General features: G+C 45.6%; 1 protein-coding gene across 1 annotated transcript in view; it reads left to right on the forward strand.

Moving 5' to 3' along the window:
* Positions 1-16282, forward strand: part of CLPTM1 (CLPTM1 regulator of GABA type A receptor forward trafficking) — a 667007-nt gene that overhangs the window by 82928 nt on the left and 567797 nt on the right. The window contains exon 2 of the mRNA XM_069644626.1: positions 14522-14637. Within this exon, the coding sequence (XP_069500727.1) occupies positions 14522-14637 (116 nt within the window). The remainder of the gene's footprint in view (positions 1-14521; positions 14638-16282) is intronic.

Below are 16282 nucleotides of genomic sequence, written 5' to 3' on the forward strand. Positions count from 1 at the left end.
CCCATTTGGGCAGCTACCATTATGCACAAACCTAACATACGTAGGTGGTGGCACTTCACCCCAACTCCACCACACCATAAAACACCCATTCACGAAAACAGTTTGCATTTAGCAGATTGCACAAACATAGCACCGCCTCTACCACCTATACTCGTAGCCATTCACAAAGTAGTGTCACTGCCAACCTAACCACAACACTTTCACAACATTGGGCCCACTTCAACAAATCTGCACACAGCATAGTAACCAAGCACATACAAGCTGCACTTCAACCTCTTCCATACTGACAGTATGCAAACGCTGCACACAGTGCCCACACTGCATGACTTTTCACTGCACCATCTCCAACCACAGAACAAAAAATGTACCATGTTGTAACGGAGAACTCGCCTGCGAAACCAAACATATACGCATTGCCATTTACTTCTGCTGCTATATGGTGTCTGAAATGTGCTCCTCAACCATTCCTTACTGGTCACCACCCTCTAACTGATGCAAAGTCAAAAATTAATTACTGCCGTGGGTGTCCTCAAGTCTTAAGCTCTTGAGTGCATGGCCTACGGCCATGCACCCAATAGTCTAGGCCTTGAACACACCCACTGCAACGTAATGCCACCCCGCATGTCACCATGTAACCAACCACGACAGTCCACATACACACCACTGCTACCAGCACTCCTACCCAACCTGCGCACTGCCATGGAGCTGTGCAGCAACAAATTCTAAGTTACCATAATGTAGAAAGAAAATTCACTTGCACCCCTGTGCACTTTCATTCGCATACTATGGGCGCCCCCCCACTGCGATTCATAAAGTATTGTCACTGCCAACCTACCAACTTCTGTTCGCAACACTAGCTCTACTCCAACCAATCTGCACACACCACCTTATGCAAGCACTACCCTCTGCCGGATGCAGAGTCAGACATGCATTGCTGCGGTGGAAGCCCTATGCTCTTGAGTACATGCCCTACGGCCTTCGGCCATGCACCCAATAGTCTAATCCTTCCACAGACCCACTGCTACTTAATTCACCCATGCATGCCACCATGTGCCCAACTAGCGCGTTCCAGCCGCAGAGCACAGCCACCCGCGCTCCCACCCAACCTATGTCATGTGCAATTCACTCCCCTTCTACAATTCACCTGCCACCACTCGCCACAAAAAGAGGTTGCTGCAAACAGGTCGTGGCAGAAGCTATTGGGCCATTACGACAACTACCTCCAATCACCACACAAAGTACTAGCCTGTCTAAGTACCCACGAATTGGCGCAATACACACGAATACTGCAGGCACGCCTCCGTCTTCTTTCACCTATGTACATATGTAGCATCAACCACTTCACTCCCCCACCCGTTCCCTCCCTTCTTGCTGCCAACACATGGCGTACAGTCCATTTTCCAGACCCTTCCGCTGCTGCACTGTCCTCCGAAACACCATGGTGGTGTAGTCCAACAAACGTTGACGCACAGCACGCTTCCCTGCAGAGCGGACCCAGATATCACTAATTGTTTGGGCCGTGCTTTTCAGTCCTTACCAACCGAACACACAAGCACGCCTTCTCACCAACACACCCCACTCCTGCCGCAAATTTGGTGAAAATCTGTCCAGCCGTTTGGCCTGTAGCCGTGCGCAAAGTTTTTCCCCATTCAGTCTATGGGGGAAAAAAAATTGGGACCCCCCCTCTAACCACCTCCTGCATGAAACCTCACCCAACTTGGCGAAAAAATTCAGAGCCGCCATATACATTTATTGCAAAGTTTGTTGACTATTCCTCCTGGGAGAGCAAAGTTATTAGCCGCCGAAAAAGTTTTCTTCCTATGGGTTTAGCAACTTAATCATAGCTACAAGGCCACTACAGCGGCCCGTGTAATATATAGCTACATACATATAGATAGATATCTATCTTTGTTAAAGGTACATTAAGTTGCACTAATAACAACCTGTTAAAACTTTGTTAAAGGGATGTTATGCTTAAAAGTAAAACTGAAAAACCCAATACCCCAGTTATGGTAAGCTAAGCAACCATAACTCGCGCCAACACCATGCACTGCTAGGACTAACACCCAGGACCTCAAAGATGACATCATTGAAACCACATATCTAGGCCAGGTGGTTTTGTTCAATGACAGTCATATTAAAATTCAAAAGGTGCTATATAGCTAGACTTTAACCTTGTCATATGTTCTTAAAGTACTTTCCTTAGGGTTTGGTCTTGGCTCATGGTGCACATACATGGGGAAATAAGCAGGCGTCAAGCACACAATTCATTTGTATACATGAAGATAAGCTTTAATGTTAACATTCTCCGACGCGGTTTCTTTCTTCCTTACTTTAGTTTCCCTGTATGTGCCTCTGATTTGTATACTTTGGGGATCTTGATATGTATTGTTTGTACTTGCACAAGTGTGTAGTAAGACGTGAATTGTTAGGTAGTTATTACATATTTAACATTACTCAAAACTCTGATAAGGTAGCATTCATGTAGCATTCATTATTGTACTATCCAAAATTACACAATTATAAATATTGTACTTCTATGGTGCATTCTGCAGCCATTACGTATGATTAGGTTCCTGTATTATCAACACTCCCAATACAATGTTGTTTAGATGAGTACATTCATTAGTAGATGAAGTAGTTCATGATAGGTTTCCCGATCACCCCGGACATCATGTTACCAACATTGTAAACACATCCCCTTGTAGGGACTTAATCAAAATTCATTTCACTTGTGATGTCCTCATTTACATTTGTGATGTCATCTTTGATGTCCTGGGTGTTGGTCTTAGCAGTGCATGGTGGTGGCACAAGTTATGGTTGCCTAGCTTACCATAACTGGTGATTTCTGAGGTTTTTCAGTTTTACTTGTAACCATAACATCCCTTTTTTTTTTTTTCAACGAATTTCATGGGTTTTTACTAGTGCATGCTATTACAACTTACTAATATACTTACTCCAAAATAGCACCACCTTTTAAAACTGTGCTATTTCCCACCTTCTAGCATCATTTGTAACACTTCTGTACACTTTTTACAACTGTTTCAAAGTTTTTGTCTGACAACGTCCGTGAACGTCTGACGTAATCCCTGACCTTCTGGACTGTGCCACAAGACCATATGCTTTCATGCACCATGAGGTGTCCGCGAACGCGTCCGCACTTAGCGATCAGGTCCGTGCTTCGAGGACAGTTCAGAACTGCATTTTCTACTGATCTAAGAACTTTCAACATTTACCCTTGAACATCTCCTACACCTATTCTTACTCATTATCCATTAACAATCTAGTACAAAGCACACACTTGGAAGAATATTAGCAAAACTACTATTTATCTTAAAAATGGCATCGGCTATTGCCATCCCTCCTCCCCAAGAGCCACCACCAGCTGGAGGACCTACAGAACAAAAAAAGCGCAGTAAATACCGCTAGCACCCAGAGAATCATGGGTGGGGCAGTTCTTTACCACTGTACCCAAGTGAAATGCACTGAGTGCAATTTTGTAATTAGTTACGGACTACCTGGACAGTACTCCTACGGGACCACCTCCATGCGCCGCCACACCAAATCCAACCACTGCAATGCTCTCAGAAAGGTTGTTCCTTTCATAGCAAGTAGTAGGCTGTCTTGCTCCACCTCATCTTCCTCAACCAATACTTTAACCACACGGCCTACTTCTGTGGGACACAAAATCCCACCAGCTACCTTGCTAGCAATAAAAGAGGCTGTTGATCCTTATCTTTCGAAGACAACAGTCCTCTGCATATACTGCAACACACCACTCTGCAGGGGGAGGCAATTTCGAAGTGCTTTTGACGCTGTAATCGAGGAGCATGAGAAACACTGCTCCCTACCTTAGAAGTAACACAGGCGTAGCATCTTCCCTTGTCCACCTGCTCCTCCATATTAGTGCTTGGTGCCTCTTCCCTAATTTCCCTCCCCACCTTACGTTCTAACCTCTCCTGCAAAAAAAATACATCAAAACAAAAAAATGTTCCTTTAGGAACCACCTTACATAGTAAAAAAAAAAATCATAGACTCCATCTACTTTACATTTCTGTGTAAAGTTCATCGATTCAATAAGATTTTCCAACATTTTCATTAGCATTTTGTGTTATGCTAATGTGGCATCATCCCCGTTCCAGTGCCTTGAACGGAGGATAACGGCCCGTCAGCCCATGTTGGCCAAAGCGAGGGTGGATAACGAGGGCTACAGACAGTTATCCCCCCCCCCCATTCCAGCCCTTGCAATAGTGGAGGAAAGTCATTAGCACCCCGGGTTCCCACCTTGGGAACCCAAAGTGCTTAAAGGATTTTTCTTCCTACACTGAAGGAAAATCTTTTTCCAAAATGGCCACTATGGAAAGGGAAGGCAGGGCTCCCTACACAACCCCTCCTCCCTTTCTTTGACCGCCTGTAGAAGGCGAAGAGACAACCCTATGACATATTATCACAAGCAAATGCTTTTTTTCCCTTTGAAACCTATCCCACTTTCGAATAACTTTTCCACATACCTGGTCACAGGTGGAGATGGCCACTTTAACCCCATTTGTCCAATCCCGGTCATGACCTTATGCCATGACCCAGACAATCTGGTGACTGAGGTATATTACTATTTTTTGTACCTACATTATGACACTTGTCAAAAAATAAAACACCATGCTTTAGGGTCCTTGCCAATGCTCCCTACACGAGTTTGCTGGAAATCCGCCCATGTTTTTTTTTTTTCCAAGAGTGTCAAAATATATGTACATACAATAGTCATATAACTTGGCCCCCACGTGACAAAATCCATTCAGACTAACATTCAAGGTTGGGTCTATAATCTTTATGAAAACTTTTGTCCACATTCGTCAAACGGCAACAAAGTTATCAGCCATCTGAAAATGTGAGACCCCCCCCTTCTAATTTAGCCCCCTCTTGACAAAAGCCCACCAAACTTTAAAAATACATGTTTATCTAGATCTAAAATCTTTATTAAAACGTTTATGTAGATTTGTCAAATGGCACCACATTTATAACCCTTTACAATATTTTGGGACTCCCCTCGAATTTTGTTCCCTCTTGACAAAACAGCTCCACACTTAAAACCATTCAGAATCCGGTCTAGAATAACATTCCAAAATTTCATGCACGTTTCATTGAGTGGTGCCTTAGTTTTATAAGCCATCTAAAAACTGCTTTCCACCAACCCAGTAATTCAGAAATAGGCATAGATGTCCCCAAACATCTGAAGCGCTCGTGAACATCACAGGACTGTATCCAGACTGTTCGTGGACTTCAGGGATGAAAAACACCTGTTTTTTGGCTTCTTACGGCCATATCCCATCCCATCGTAATCACCCCCCCCACCTCCACAAGGATTATTGCGTTTGACCCGTGCAATGTTGTGTTTTTTAATAGGTTTTTCACTGCGATGTTCGCGGGCACCGGCAGATGTCTGTGAATCCAACATGGCCGCCGTTTCCAAAAAATCTGACTTGACGCTTTTCACCATCCAGTGGGCCCATCCGATGACCGTGGACATCACGTCGCCCTCTTGGCCAATCGGAGGCCCGTCCGCGGACCGAACCCAGATATCAAAATCTTTGTTTGTACCTTCTTTTGGGCCATTTAAAAAACAAAACAAAAAGAAAATACAGGATGGATTTACAGCAAATTTACAGAAACACGCTTTCGGGACCAAGCTGCCGCTCCTGCCGCAAATTTGGTGAAAATCAGTTCAGCGGTTTGGGCTGTAGACGTGAGCAAACATTGTTTTCCATTGCGTCTATGGAAAAACAGAAATTTTGGGACCCCCCTAACAAATTTGCCCCCTCCCCGTGACGAAACCTCACCAAATTTCCTAGTGAAATTCTGACAGGACCATATACTTATTTTTTGCAAAGTTTGGTAAGCGTTCGTCTGGGGGCAGTAAAGTTATAAGGCGCCCAAAAAATGCTCTTCCTGTGGGTTGTGCAACTTCACCATACCTTCAGGGCCGCTACTGCAGGCACTGTAATAAAATAAATATATTTCTGATGCTTGTGAATCTGCTTGCTTAAAATCACATGCTGTGCATATAGTCCGACATCCAGTGGTAACCGCAGAGTATTGCATCTTGTCTTTCAAGAATCGAAAGGGGACGTCGACATGGTGGTGTCTGTAACACTATCCCTAACGTGACGTGTAGTGTACCCAAAAATCCCTCAAGCGTTGCAGTCCCTCTAGTCGCCCTAATGCAGAGCTCTTCATAAAACATTGCGTTATTGTTATAATTCTCGACCTTGTTATTTATTCTCATTTTCACTCCCTTCGACGGCCGATTCCTGTGCCACTGCTGATGACGGTATTTCGACGGCTGTTAATCCGGTCGGCGCTGCCGACCACGTGGCCGGGCCTTCTGGCCGGCCTGTACAGTAGGGAGAGTGGTGTCAGGGTGGTCATATTCTTTTCAAGAATGCCTTTCCTTTTCCCCTCTTTGCTCCCTTCGGTTTGTCGTCGCTATCACAATCCTACGCTATGGACAGGACTATTTTAGATTTTGTCCTTCCTGTAAGGCAAAATATCCATGGAAAGACTAGCACCGTTGGTGCAATAATTGTCTTCCCGCTCGACTACGTGGCGGCCTGTAAACTCCTACGGTCCAAGACTATTAAGGAGCGCCGTTTGAAGCGATGGGCGGCCTATGATATGTCGCAGGCCAAAAGTAATCCCCCCCCCCCTCCCCCCTGCCACAGCCACCTAGTGTGACAAAGGGATTGGCGACCAATGCTCCACTCCAGAAGCCATTGACCTTACCGCATCTCAGTCCGCAGTGTCCGTCCCAGGCCCCCTATACTTCCGGGGTGCCTGCTGATCTTTATGATCGCCAGCCCTCCCCGCAACCGCGGCATGCGTCCAGGCAGTTCAAAAGTAAGGGCGCTAGCACCAAATCGCATGCGGCTGTCGAGACGCTTCAGAAGAAAGCTCGGACACAGTGAAGGCCCCAGTGGTGCCCAAATCCACCACGCAACTACCAGCTCAACAGTCACGCCTCCCTGTAACCCCAAGCATCAGCGATAGTATCGCGAGGATCACTTTGGCGGTTAAACAAAAGGAACAGTCGATACAGAAAGAATGCTCTAAAGATGCGTCTAGACACACGTCACAACGCCTGGAGCCTCGAAATGAGTACTCGGAGCCCTTTGTCTTTATCCAAGACCTTAGAAGGAAAAAGAAGTTCTTGAGAGGAAAATCAAGATCCCTTTCCTCCCCTGGACTCCTGTGGTTCATCATCGTGGACCAGGGAGAAGTTGAAGGGGTGCATGAACAGAATCGAGAAGTTTGTTGAATTCTCAGAGGTTTGCTCCCTAGAGGTCTCGTGAAGAGCTTCCTAATACGCCTATGGCTAAGTTTCAGAGGACCTTTTTGAGGATCCTCGTGAAGAGAATGTTTGACCTTACTGATAACGAGGTGCCTATCAATACCTACATACAGGATGATCCCTTTGGAGACCCTGATGATCCTTTTGATCCCATAGATAATTGGAAAGACAGCCATCTGGTTGATCGACCTTGGGCGTCCCCAACTCCTAACCCGGACCCTGATGCTATTTCTTTGGATTTCCCTCCTACCAATCCAGTCCGTCAGGCCTTACCTGTGGATGGTCAGATGGCATAAAGAAAATGGCTGAACATTTTCAAATCACCACTGAGGAGGCTGTGCAGGATTCAGACTTTGTAGAGGACATACTGAAGGAAAAGCCTCCTGCCAGTCAGGCCATTCCCTTACTGAACTCCATCAAGAGACGTCTGGCGCCTTCATTGTTAACACCATCCCAGACCAGGGCGGTTAATCCCAGGGTAGAGCAGTTGCTTCGCCCTTCTCCTACTGACCGCCTTTACATTAAAGGGCATGCCACTCCCGATTCCCTGGTAGTTACGACTATGAGAAAGGGGGCAGGTGCCCCCCTGTCTACAGGTGAGGCACACCACCTGATAAAGAAGGCAAAAAGTTGTATGCACTGTGAAAAAGGGTTACGACTGCTGCTGCATTCTCCACCCAAATAGCTCTGGCTAGCTATTCAGGTGTTCAGTGGAACATGCTGCAAAAGGGCCTTTAAAGAGGTCCCTGAACAAATGCAGGCTAAACTGCTCACAATTGTATTGGAAGGCAAGCAAGTCAACCACAACATTGTTAAGGACACTTTGGACGCTGCTGAACAGCGGGAAGGACCTTGGCCCAGGGTACACTACTAAAACGGCACGCCTGGTTTAGGAACTCTGGTTTTAAGCCTGAAACCCAAGCAGCCTTATTAAACAAGCCAGTTGAGAAGACCAACTTGGTCGGTAAGGCCGTGGATGAAGCACTGAAGAAAGCAAAGAAGGAACATGAGACTCTCAAGACCTTAAACCAGATTACCCAAAGGCCTTCACTACAGAGAGGGTGCAGCTCTCGTCGTTCCTTTTGTGGGCAATCTCGCTCCCCTCAAAACCAGTATGGTTCAGGAAACAACTGGTCTTGAGGACAAGGATCCAACATGCCACCTAGAGAACAAAGCTGTGGAAAGGGTAGAGGCCGGAATTCCACCCCCAGAGGCTCCCTGGCCTCAGGTCAGAAATGACCCGCCGATCCGGGTCCCCTCCATACCTCTCCGGTTGGGGGACGTTTAACATCATTCCTTCATGCATGGGTGGGGTTAACAGACCAGTGGGTGCTAAAGACAGTCGGACATGGGTACTGCATAGAATTTTGCCGACTGCCAAAATCAAGACGCCTGACGCCTGAACACCTACGCATCCTGCTGCAAGAGGTTGAGATCCTGCAGGAAAAGGGGCGCCATAGAAATCGTCCCTCTTCTACAGGTAAACGAGGGTATTTATTCAGTGTACTTCCTTGTACCCAAAAAGGATCTGACCATGTGCCGCCTGTGCTAGACTTGCGCCCAGCGAACAAATTTGGTAAATTTCAAAAGCTTTGTATGGTCACGTTACAGGAAGTAATCCCTCTGCTCAAACAGGGAGATTACATGGCAACACTGGATATGAAAGATGCACACCTTCATATTTCAATGTTGCTGGCAAACAGACATTACCTAAGGTTCATGATAAAGGACGAGCACTATCATTTCAAAGTACTCCTCTTTGGCATTGCCTCAGCGCCAAGGGTGTTTACGAAGATACTGGCGAGAGGGTTAAAAACATGCAGTTTCAGATCCCTCATTATGTAGCCAGTCGGGAGGTGACGGTACGCAAAGCCATGCAACTGTTAGGAATTATGGCGTCCTGCATTTACTTAGTGCCTCACGCACATCTGCGCATGCGTCCCATGCAAGAGTGGCTCAACAGCCAGTGGTGTCAGGCCAGGGGACAATGGGAAGATCTGGTAGTTGTCTCGCCAACCCTCGTTCTCTCTGCAGTGGTGGTCGAGGGAAAACCTCTTGAAGGGAAAGGTCTTCACCACCCCCGCAGTAGAAGCCGCGATCGCGACAGACTCATCTCTAATGGTGTCAGGTTGGGGGGGGGCCCTCACCTGCTTCAACAGACAGCGTGTGGTCCCCAGAAGTAGCATCCAACCACATAAATCTGTTGGAGCTGTTAGCTGTATTTAAAGCACTTAAAGCCTTTCAGAGACCGTTACAGTGGAAGACAGTCCTGATCCTCACAGCACCACGGCCATGTACTACTTAAATAAACAGGGGGGGGGCACACTCTATAGGGCTATCCAAGCTGTCCCAGAACATTTGGATATTGGCTCTCAAACACAGGATGTTCCTGTTGTCCCCTTTGAGGGGATTGGGGTCCTCCGACATATTCCATATCGATGACAGTAATCACCACAGCTGTGCTGCTTACTGTCATAGATCTGGAATACGTCGTCAGACCATCTCATCGAAAGAACGTTACCAGGTAAGAAAGTAACTTGTTCTTCTACGTGCTCAGCAGAGACTTGCCACTGCCCGTAGAGTATGAATGGCGACTACACAAAGACATTGTCCAACGTTTTCGCACAGTGGGGTTTCCCAGAGATTGACTTGTTCGCAACTCTGGAGAATGCTCAATGGCAAGATTACGCCTCCAGGTACCCTTAGAACCGATCCAAGGGGAATGGTCTCTGGATAGCATGGTCGTGGAAATTTGTTTACGCCCCCCGCCCCACCTACTCAAGAAGATGAAGCAGCAGGAACTAGTCGCCATGTTGTTAGTGGCCCCCATGTGGGCCTGCCAACCCTGGTTCTCATCTGATGGAGATGTCCATATCTCCTCCAATGAAACTGCCTTTGCCCCTACAACAGGTTATCTCAGGACAAAGGGGGAGACTCTTCATCCATGCCTGCAAACCCTGAACTTAGTGACCTGGCTCCTGAGGTCATAGAGTTCCAGCACCTACAACTCCCTCAGAGATGCATGGACATACTTAGGAAGGCGAGGAAACCTAACACCCGATATTGCTACTCCAGTAAATGGAAGCGTTTTATGTGGTGCAATTCCAAGGACATCAATCCCATTGACTGCTTTCCTACTCGCATTGTATTGTTCCTGACTCACCTAATAGATTCAGGACTGGTTTTTAATTCCCTGAAGATTCACTTAGCTGCTCTTTCAGCCTAAGCTACGTCACAACAGAAGATATTGTTATGGAAAATACCAGTTATTCAGGCTTTCATGGAAGGGGGGTAAAAGGGTTCATCCTCCTATTTCTAACCCGGCTCCCAGATGGGACCTGAATGTGGTATTGACTAGACTTATGGAGGTCTCCTTTTGAGCCTATGCATAAAGCAAGTCTCGAGGATCTTGCTTATAAGACAGCCTTCCTAGTGGCTATCCCTTCTATAAGGAGAGTTGGTGAACTACAGGCCCTTTCAGTTCTAGACCCTTTTGTTATAGTTAGGAGATAAGGTGGTTCTGCGCACTCACCCTTGATTTGCGCCAAATTTATTTCCATGTGAACCAATCAATAGAACTGCCTACTTTCTTCCAGAACCCCCCCCTAACGTGGCTGAAAGAAGCCTACACACATTAGATGTGCAAAGGGCAGTCATGTTTTACCTGGAAAGCACTAGACCACTAAGAAAAACAAACCAATTTTTCTTTTCAGTGGCAGCTGGTAGAGAAGGGAATCCTGTCTCTAAATCAGCCATCTGAAGGTGAGTTGTCAATTGCATCACACTCTGGCTAAGAGAGAACTGCCTGTCAAGCCTAGAGCACATTCTACTCGAGGCACTGTGGCTTCCATAGCTTTCATTGCAAATGTTCCCCTAGAGTCCATTTGCAAAGCGGCAACCTGGGGTTTCTGTACACACCTTTACAAAACACTATTGCCTAGACACTCATTCTAGATCTGATTCTCAGGTGGGACAAGCAGTTCTAAGACATATTTTTCACTACTGTTCCTTCTCACAAACAACCTCCAACTCTGAGTACTGCTCGCTAGTCTATGCACAGCATGTGATACTAAGCAGATTAACGATTCCAGATTCTGGAAGCACCTCAAAACCTTCCTCTTTGCTTCTGCTTTCTCTCCCCCTCTCCCCTGCTAAATTCTTGACTGAGACTGCACTGAATCTGCAACTGGGCCACTCTCACCGATCTCGGTCCTTGGCCCAGCCACTCTCCACTTGCGCTGCCTCCCTGGCAACCCCTGCACTGCGGGACTGTCTCTGTATACCTACAGCCCCCCTTCCCAGCACTTGTCTGCACTTACCTTGCACTTGCCACCATCTGGCCCTATTTATTTTTTATTCTACTTACCCTGTCCTGCACTTTCCCCTTGCACTTTTCCCTTCCCTCTACCCTTTCACTTGCGCGATCTGAATGACACCTGGCCTAGTAGGATCGTTGTTTGTCTTCCCCATGTTCCCCCTCCCTGCCTCGTCGCGCCTTGAAAACTTGTGTATACGCGGGTTACAAATGCCATGCCATATATATATATATACATATATATATATATATATATATATATATATCAAAACAAGCATCCGAAGGCAAGCATTACTCACTGTAATAGCATTTCTGATGCTTGTATGTCCTTAGATTCACATGTGCCCACCCTTCCTCCCCGCTCGGGTGGAAGGAACATAGACGTCTTACTACTTTCTCTCTTATATGATATGGCGTTTATAACGCGCCTATACACAAGTGTTTCAAGGCGTGACGTGGCAAGGGGGGGGACAGAGGAAGGACAGACAACGATCCTACTATGCCAGGTGTCATTCAGATCGCGCAGGTGCATGGGAAGGGGGGGGGGAGAAGTGCGCGGGGGAGGGGAGAGGGGAAAGTGCAATACATGGGGAAAGTGGAATAAATAGACATAAATAGGATAAATAGGAAAAATAAAACAGCCAGCTAGTGGCAAGTGCAAGGAAGTGCAGACATAAGTGCTGGTAGGGGGATCAAAGGGATACTGAAAACGTTCCCCAAGTGCAGGGGTTGCCAGGGAGGCAGTGTAGGTGGGCAATTGACGGGGCCTGGGCCAGAGATCAGAAAGGGTGGCCAGGTAACCAGTGCAGTTTCAGTGATGAATTCAGCAGGGTAGGGGTGGGGAGAAAGCTGAAGCAAAGAGAAAAGTTTTGATGTGTTTCCGGAACCGGAGTTTTAGGGAGGCAGGAAGGCTGTTCCAGAGAGAGGCCCCTGCCGAAGAGTGATCTGCCACCAACTCGTTGCTTGGAGAAGCGACTGACTCTGAGGGAGTTGGAGGCAGATGAGCGAACGAGAAGGAAGATCTTTAGGGAGAGAGAGTTGAAGGTACTGCAGCCCCAGAAGGCCATGTGTACAATGCAGAGGGTTTTGAATGTGAGCCAGTGCAGAGATTTCAGTCCTGGAGAGATACGATATGATATCTCACAATAGTCATTAGGCTACCCCATGGCAGAAAAGATACAATCGGAGGGACCTTGCTGCGTGAGGGAATTTGGGTACACTACACATGTTAGGGATAGTGTTACAGACACGCCCATGTCAACGTCCCCTTTCGATTCTCGAAAGACAAGATGCAATACGCTGCGGTTACCACTGGAGACTATATGCACAGCATGTGAATTTAAGCCGATGCAATCATCAGAAAGGCTATTACGGCGAGTAATGATTTATTAATAACAAAGAGGCGGTAGTGGTGCAAGGAAGATACTGGGACTGAATACAACGCAAGCATGGCGGAGTGAAGCATCAATCGGCCAAGCCTCCAAAACTCCCAACCCGGAGCCCAAAGAATATATTTAACCCAAAGCCTCTAAATCAGCGAGAAATGCTGATGTTACATATTTTTAAAAGTTGTGTGTAAAGTTCTAACCATTGTTCCCTCCCACCTTAACGCTGTCGTCTTGAGTGTTTCAGTGGTACTACTGTATTTCTGATGTGCACTTTGGACATCGTGTGTGTTCATATTGTAGTATTTACCTTAAATTGTTTCTGGACTTAACATACATTATGATGCTTAAATACTGCATATTTCCATTATACATTTATGTGGGAGTCATTTACTTGCTATGTTATTCTTTGTGTGTACTATGTACTTTACACCAGTCTGCTCCTCTCTGAAGAGTGAAGCCTTGATGCTCTGCCATATTACGAGTGAGTTTCACATAACTTTATGGGAAAGTGCTGCGCTCTTACAATAAGTCCCTCTAAAGTCCACACCAACATTGGGATGTTGGAAGACTGATTATTAAGAAAGCATGCTTTAATTATAAAGTGGCTGACGTGATCTAGATCTGGCCACAACGACCATCTCCTGTGACACTCGAAACAATGTATTTTGCTTTAAAATCTCCCAAGTTGTCAAATGTGAACAGCTGCTTAGACACACAGGCTCCCTCACCTTAAGGACAAAGCTTATGCTGCTTCTAGTGCAATGCTCCATGCCACTTCTCAAACTTAAAATAGTCTCTCTCTGTATTAATAATCTGACCCTCAAATTTGTATTGGTCAACCAGCACACATCTATGCCCACCTTACAGGATGGTGATTTCTTAAATGACGAATGCCTGTAATGTGCTTTAATGTAGTTACTATTCTGGGGGATGCTTGGACAAGGCATTGGCACCTGAATTTGGCCCCATGTACACTCAAAGCTGTATGAATGCAAGTACCAATGTGACAGATTTCTCAGTTTGACTTGTGCTTTAAATAAAAATATTCGGAGTGTGGGTCTGTTCCTAGTATCTATTTGGGTGTTGTGGCATTGTCTGTGTGCCTTGTCTGTCGCTTCATGTCCCTTCTATAAAAGCACTTCAAGCATGATTTCTGACTATCCCTCAGAATGGGGCCAAGTTCTGCACATGGACCATTAACTGGATTATCAGTGGCGCCAAAAGTAGCGCAGTAGATTCTGAGCCACTTTGCTGGTGTTTCACAAATCAGGCTAAGCAACTGATGCTAGCTGTTGCTACCTCTTCTACTTGAATGTATTATTCTGGTAGAATTACATATGATAGTGATTTTTCAGGATGTTTCCTTTCATTGTGTGGTGATCATATTCCATCACACCCCATGTCTACTCTTCATTCTCATTTCGTAGGATTATTTACCCCCAGTGTTTACATTATTTTTGTTTTCTTGTTACACAGGTGAGCAGCAATGGAGCTGTGGCAGGAGACCAGCTTGCAGAAACCCCACAAGAAAATCAGCAGCAGCCACAACCGCCTCCCAATGCCTGGCAGGTCATCAAAGGAGTGCTGTTCAGGTAGGGCATAGTGTAGAACCATCCCGTATCACAGAGGGAACCACATCCGTGCGTCACAAAAAGGCCATTTATTTTGGTAGGTGTTTAATTTTTTGGCTGATTGGTGACCCTGCTGCCAACTGTTCTTATGACATGGCAATGAGTGGACAGAGTACTGTATTTCATTTCAGGCCGTGCTGTGTGACCTTATTTTTGTTTATTTTAATTTATAAAGCTAATGGACCTAAGCGATGTACACAAGGAAAAAACAAATGCATACCTAAAATAGGAGCAATCGGCATGATGTCAATTTTAACAGTAGAGGACAAAATTAGGTTTAAGAGACAAGCGAAAAGGAGTCTGTGAGGGGCTATAAACTGAGATAATGGAAGAAAGATGAGAAGGAGCTCAGAAATGTACACCTTTAAAAACAATACAGAGATGGTGAAACTGAAGATGGGCAGGAAAAGAGAGCCAATCAAAAGAGGCAATGAACAGCGAAATGGAGGAACGGGGCAGGTACTGGAAAAAGGAACCTAATGGTAATCTGAGAAGAGAGCATATGCCGACTGCCAAGAAGAAGTGCGGAGCAATAATCAAGTCGAGAAAAGATCAGTGTAATGAGTCCTAGTAGTTGAGTAAGTAAGAAAAGGACGAAATTTGAAGATATTGTAGAATTGATAAAAACAGGAATGAGATGGAAGAAATGTGAGAGGAGGGGGCAGCAAGCAAACAAAAATTAAACCAAAATGACAAGCAGAGGAAAAGAGCTAGTCAAGCAGGAAATAGGAAGGAAAGATAAGCCATGAGGGGAAGAAGCAGGAAAGTGGAGCAGTTCAGTCCTGTATAAGATAAGATATAGAGAATGAGCAAGCATCAGGGCTTAATAGCTCAAAGACAAAAATAAAAATGTGAAGTTTTTCAGAAAAAGAAAAGACAGATTTGAGAATCGTCAACATGTAATCAAGTGAACATTTAAGACAAAAGAGTGATGGAAGAAAGGAATTGTATAAAGATAAAACGATCAAATAAGAGGTCTGAGCACTGGGCCTTGTGGACCATTGAAACAGAGTAAACCGGTTACAAATAACCACCAAGGATACAGAATGAGTGATGATAAAGAAACTGAGGAAACTAAGAGCAGAGACTGAGATATCAGGAGAAATAGATAAACTGAGTGATCCTCTGTATCATATCAGTCCACAGGAACAAGAAGAAATGATTGTTCACGCTACCAAAGCAAATGCTTATGTTGGTAACATTTAAAAGGGCAGTTTCAATTGTGAGGGCAGACCCAAAAGCAAGTTTGAAGTGGGGTGAGAGGGGAATTTGAGACCTGATCCACACATTGTTGAGCATGAATATCCATTTGAAGATGTTTAAAAGGAAGAAGAGAAATGGTGTGATCGAGGAAAAGGGAGGAAGCAACGGGTGTTTTTTTAAGAATGGGCAGAATAGTGACCTCCTTAAAAGGGACAACGAAATGGCTAGTAGAGAGCAAGAAATTGGTGAGGAGGTGGTCATGTAAGGAGGAATAAGAGGAGGCTACACTAACAAGATAAAAGAACAATTGTAGTCTCTCGGTAGAGGAGAAAAGCAGGAGAGAAGGGGAGTAAAGAAGCGGAGCAGTAGATGAATAATAATTTGTTATTGATTGTTGATTGTA

This window comes from Ambystoma mexicanum, chromosome 2p, assembly GCF_040938575.1.
Source record: "Ambystoma mexicanum isolate Mex_15411 chromosome 2p, UKY_AmexF1_1, whole genome shotgun sequence".
Taxonomy (NCBI): domain Eukaryota; kingdom Metazoa; phylum Chordata; class Amphibia; order Caudata; family Ambystomatidae; genus Ambystoma; species Ambystoma mexicanum.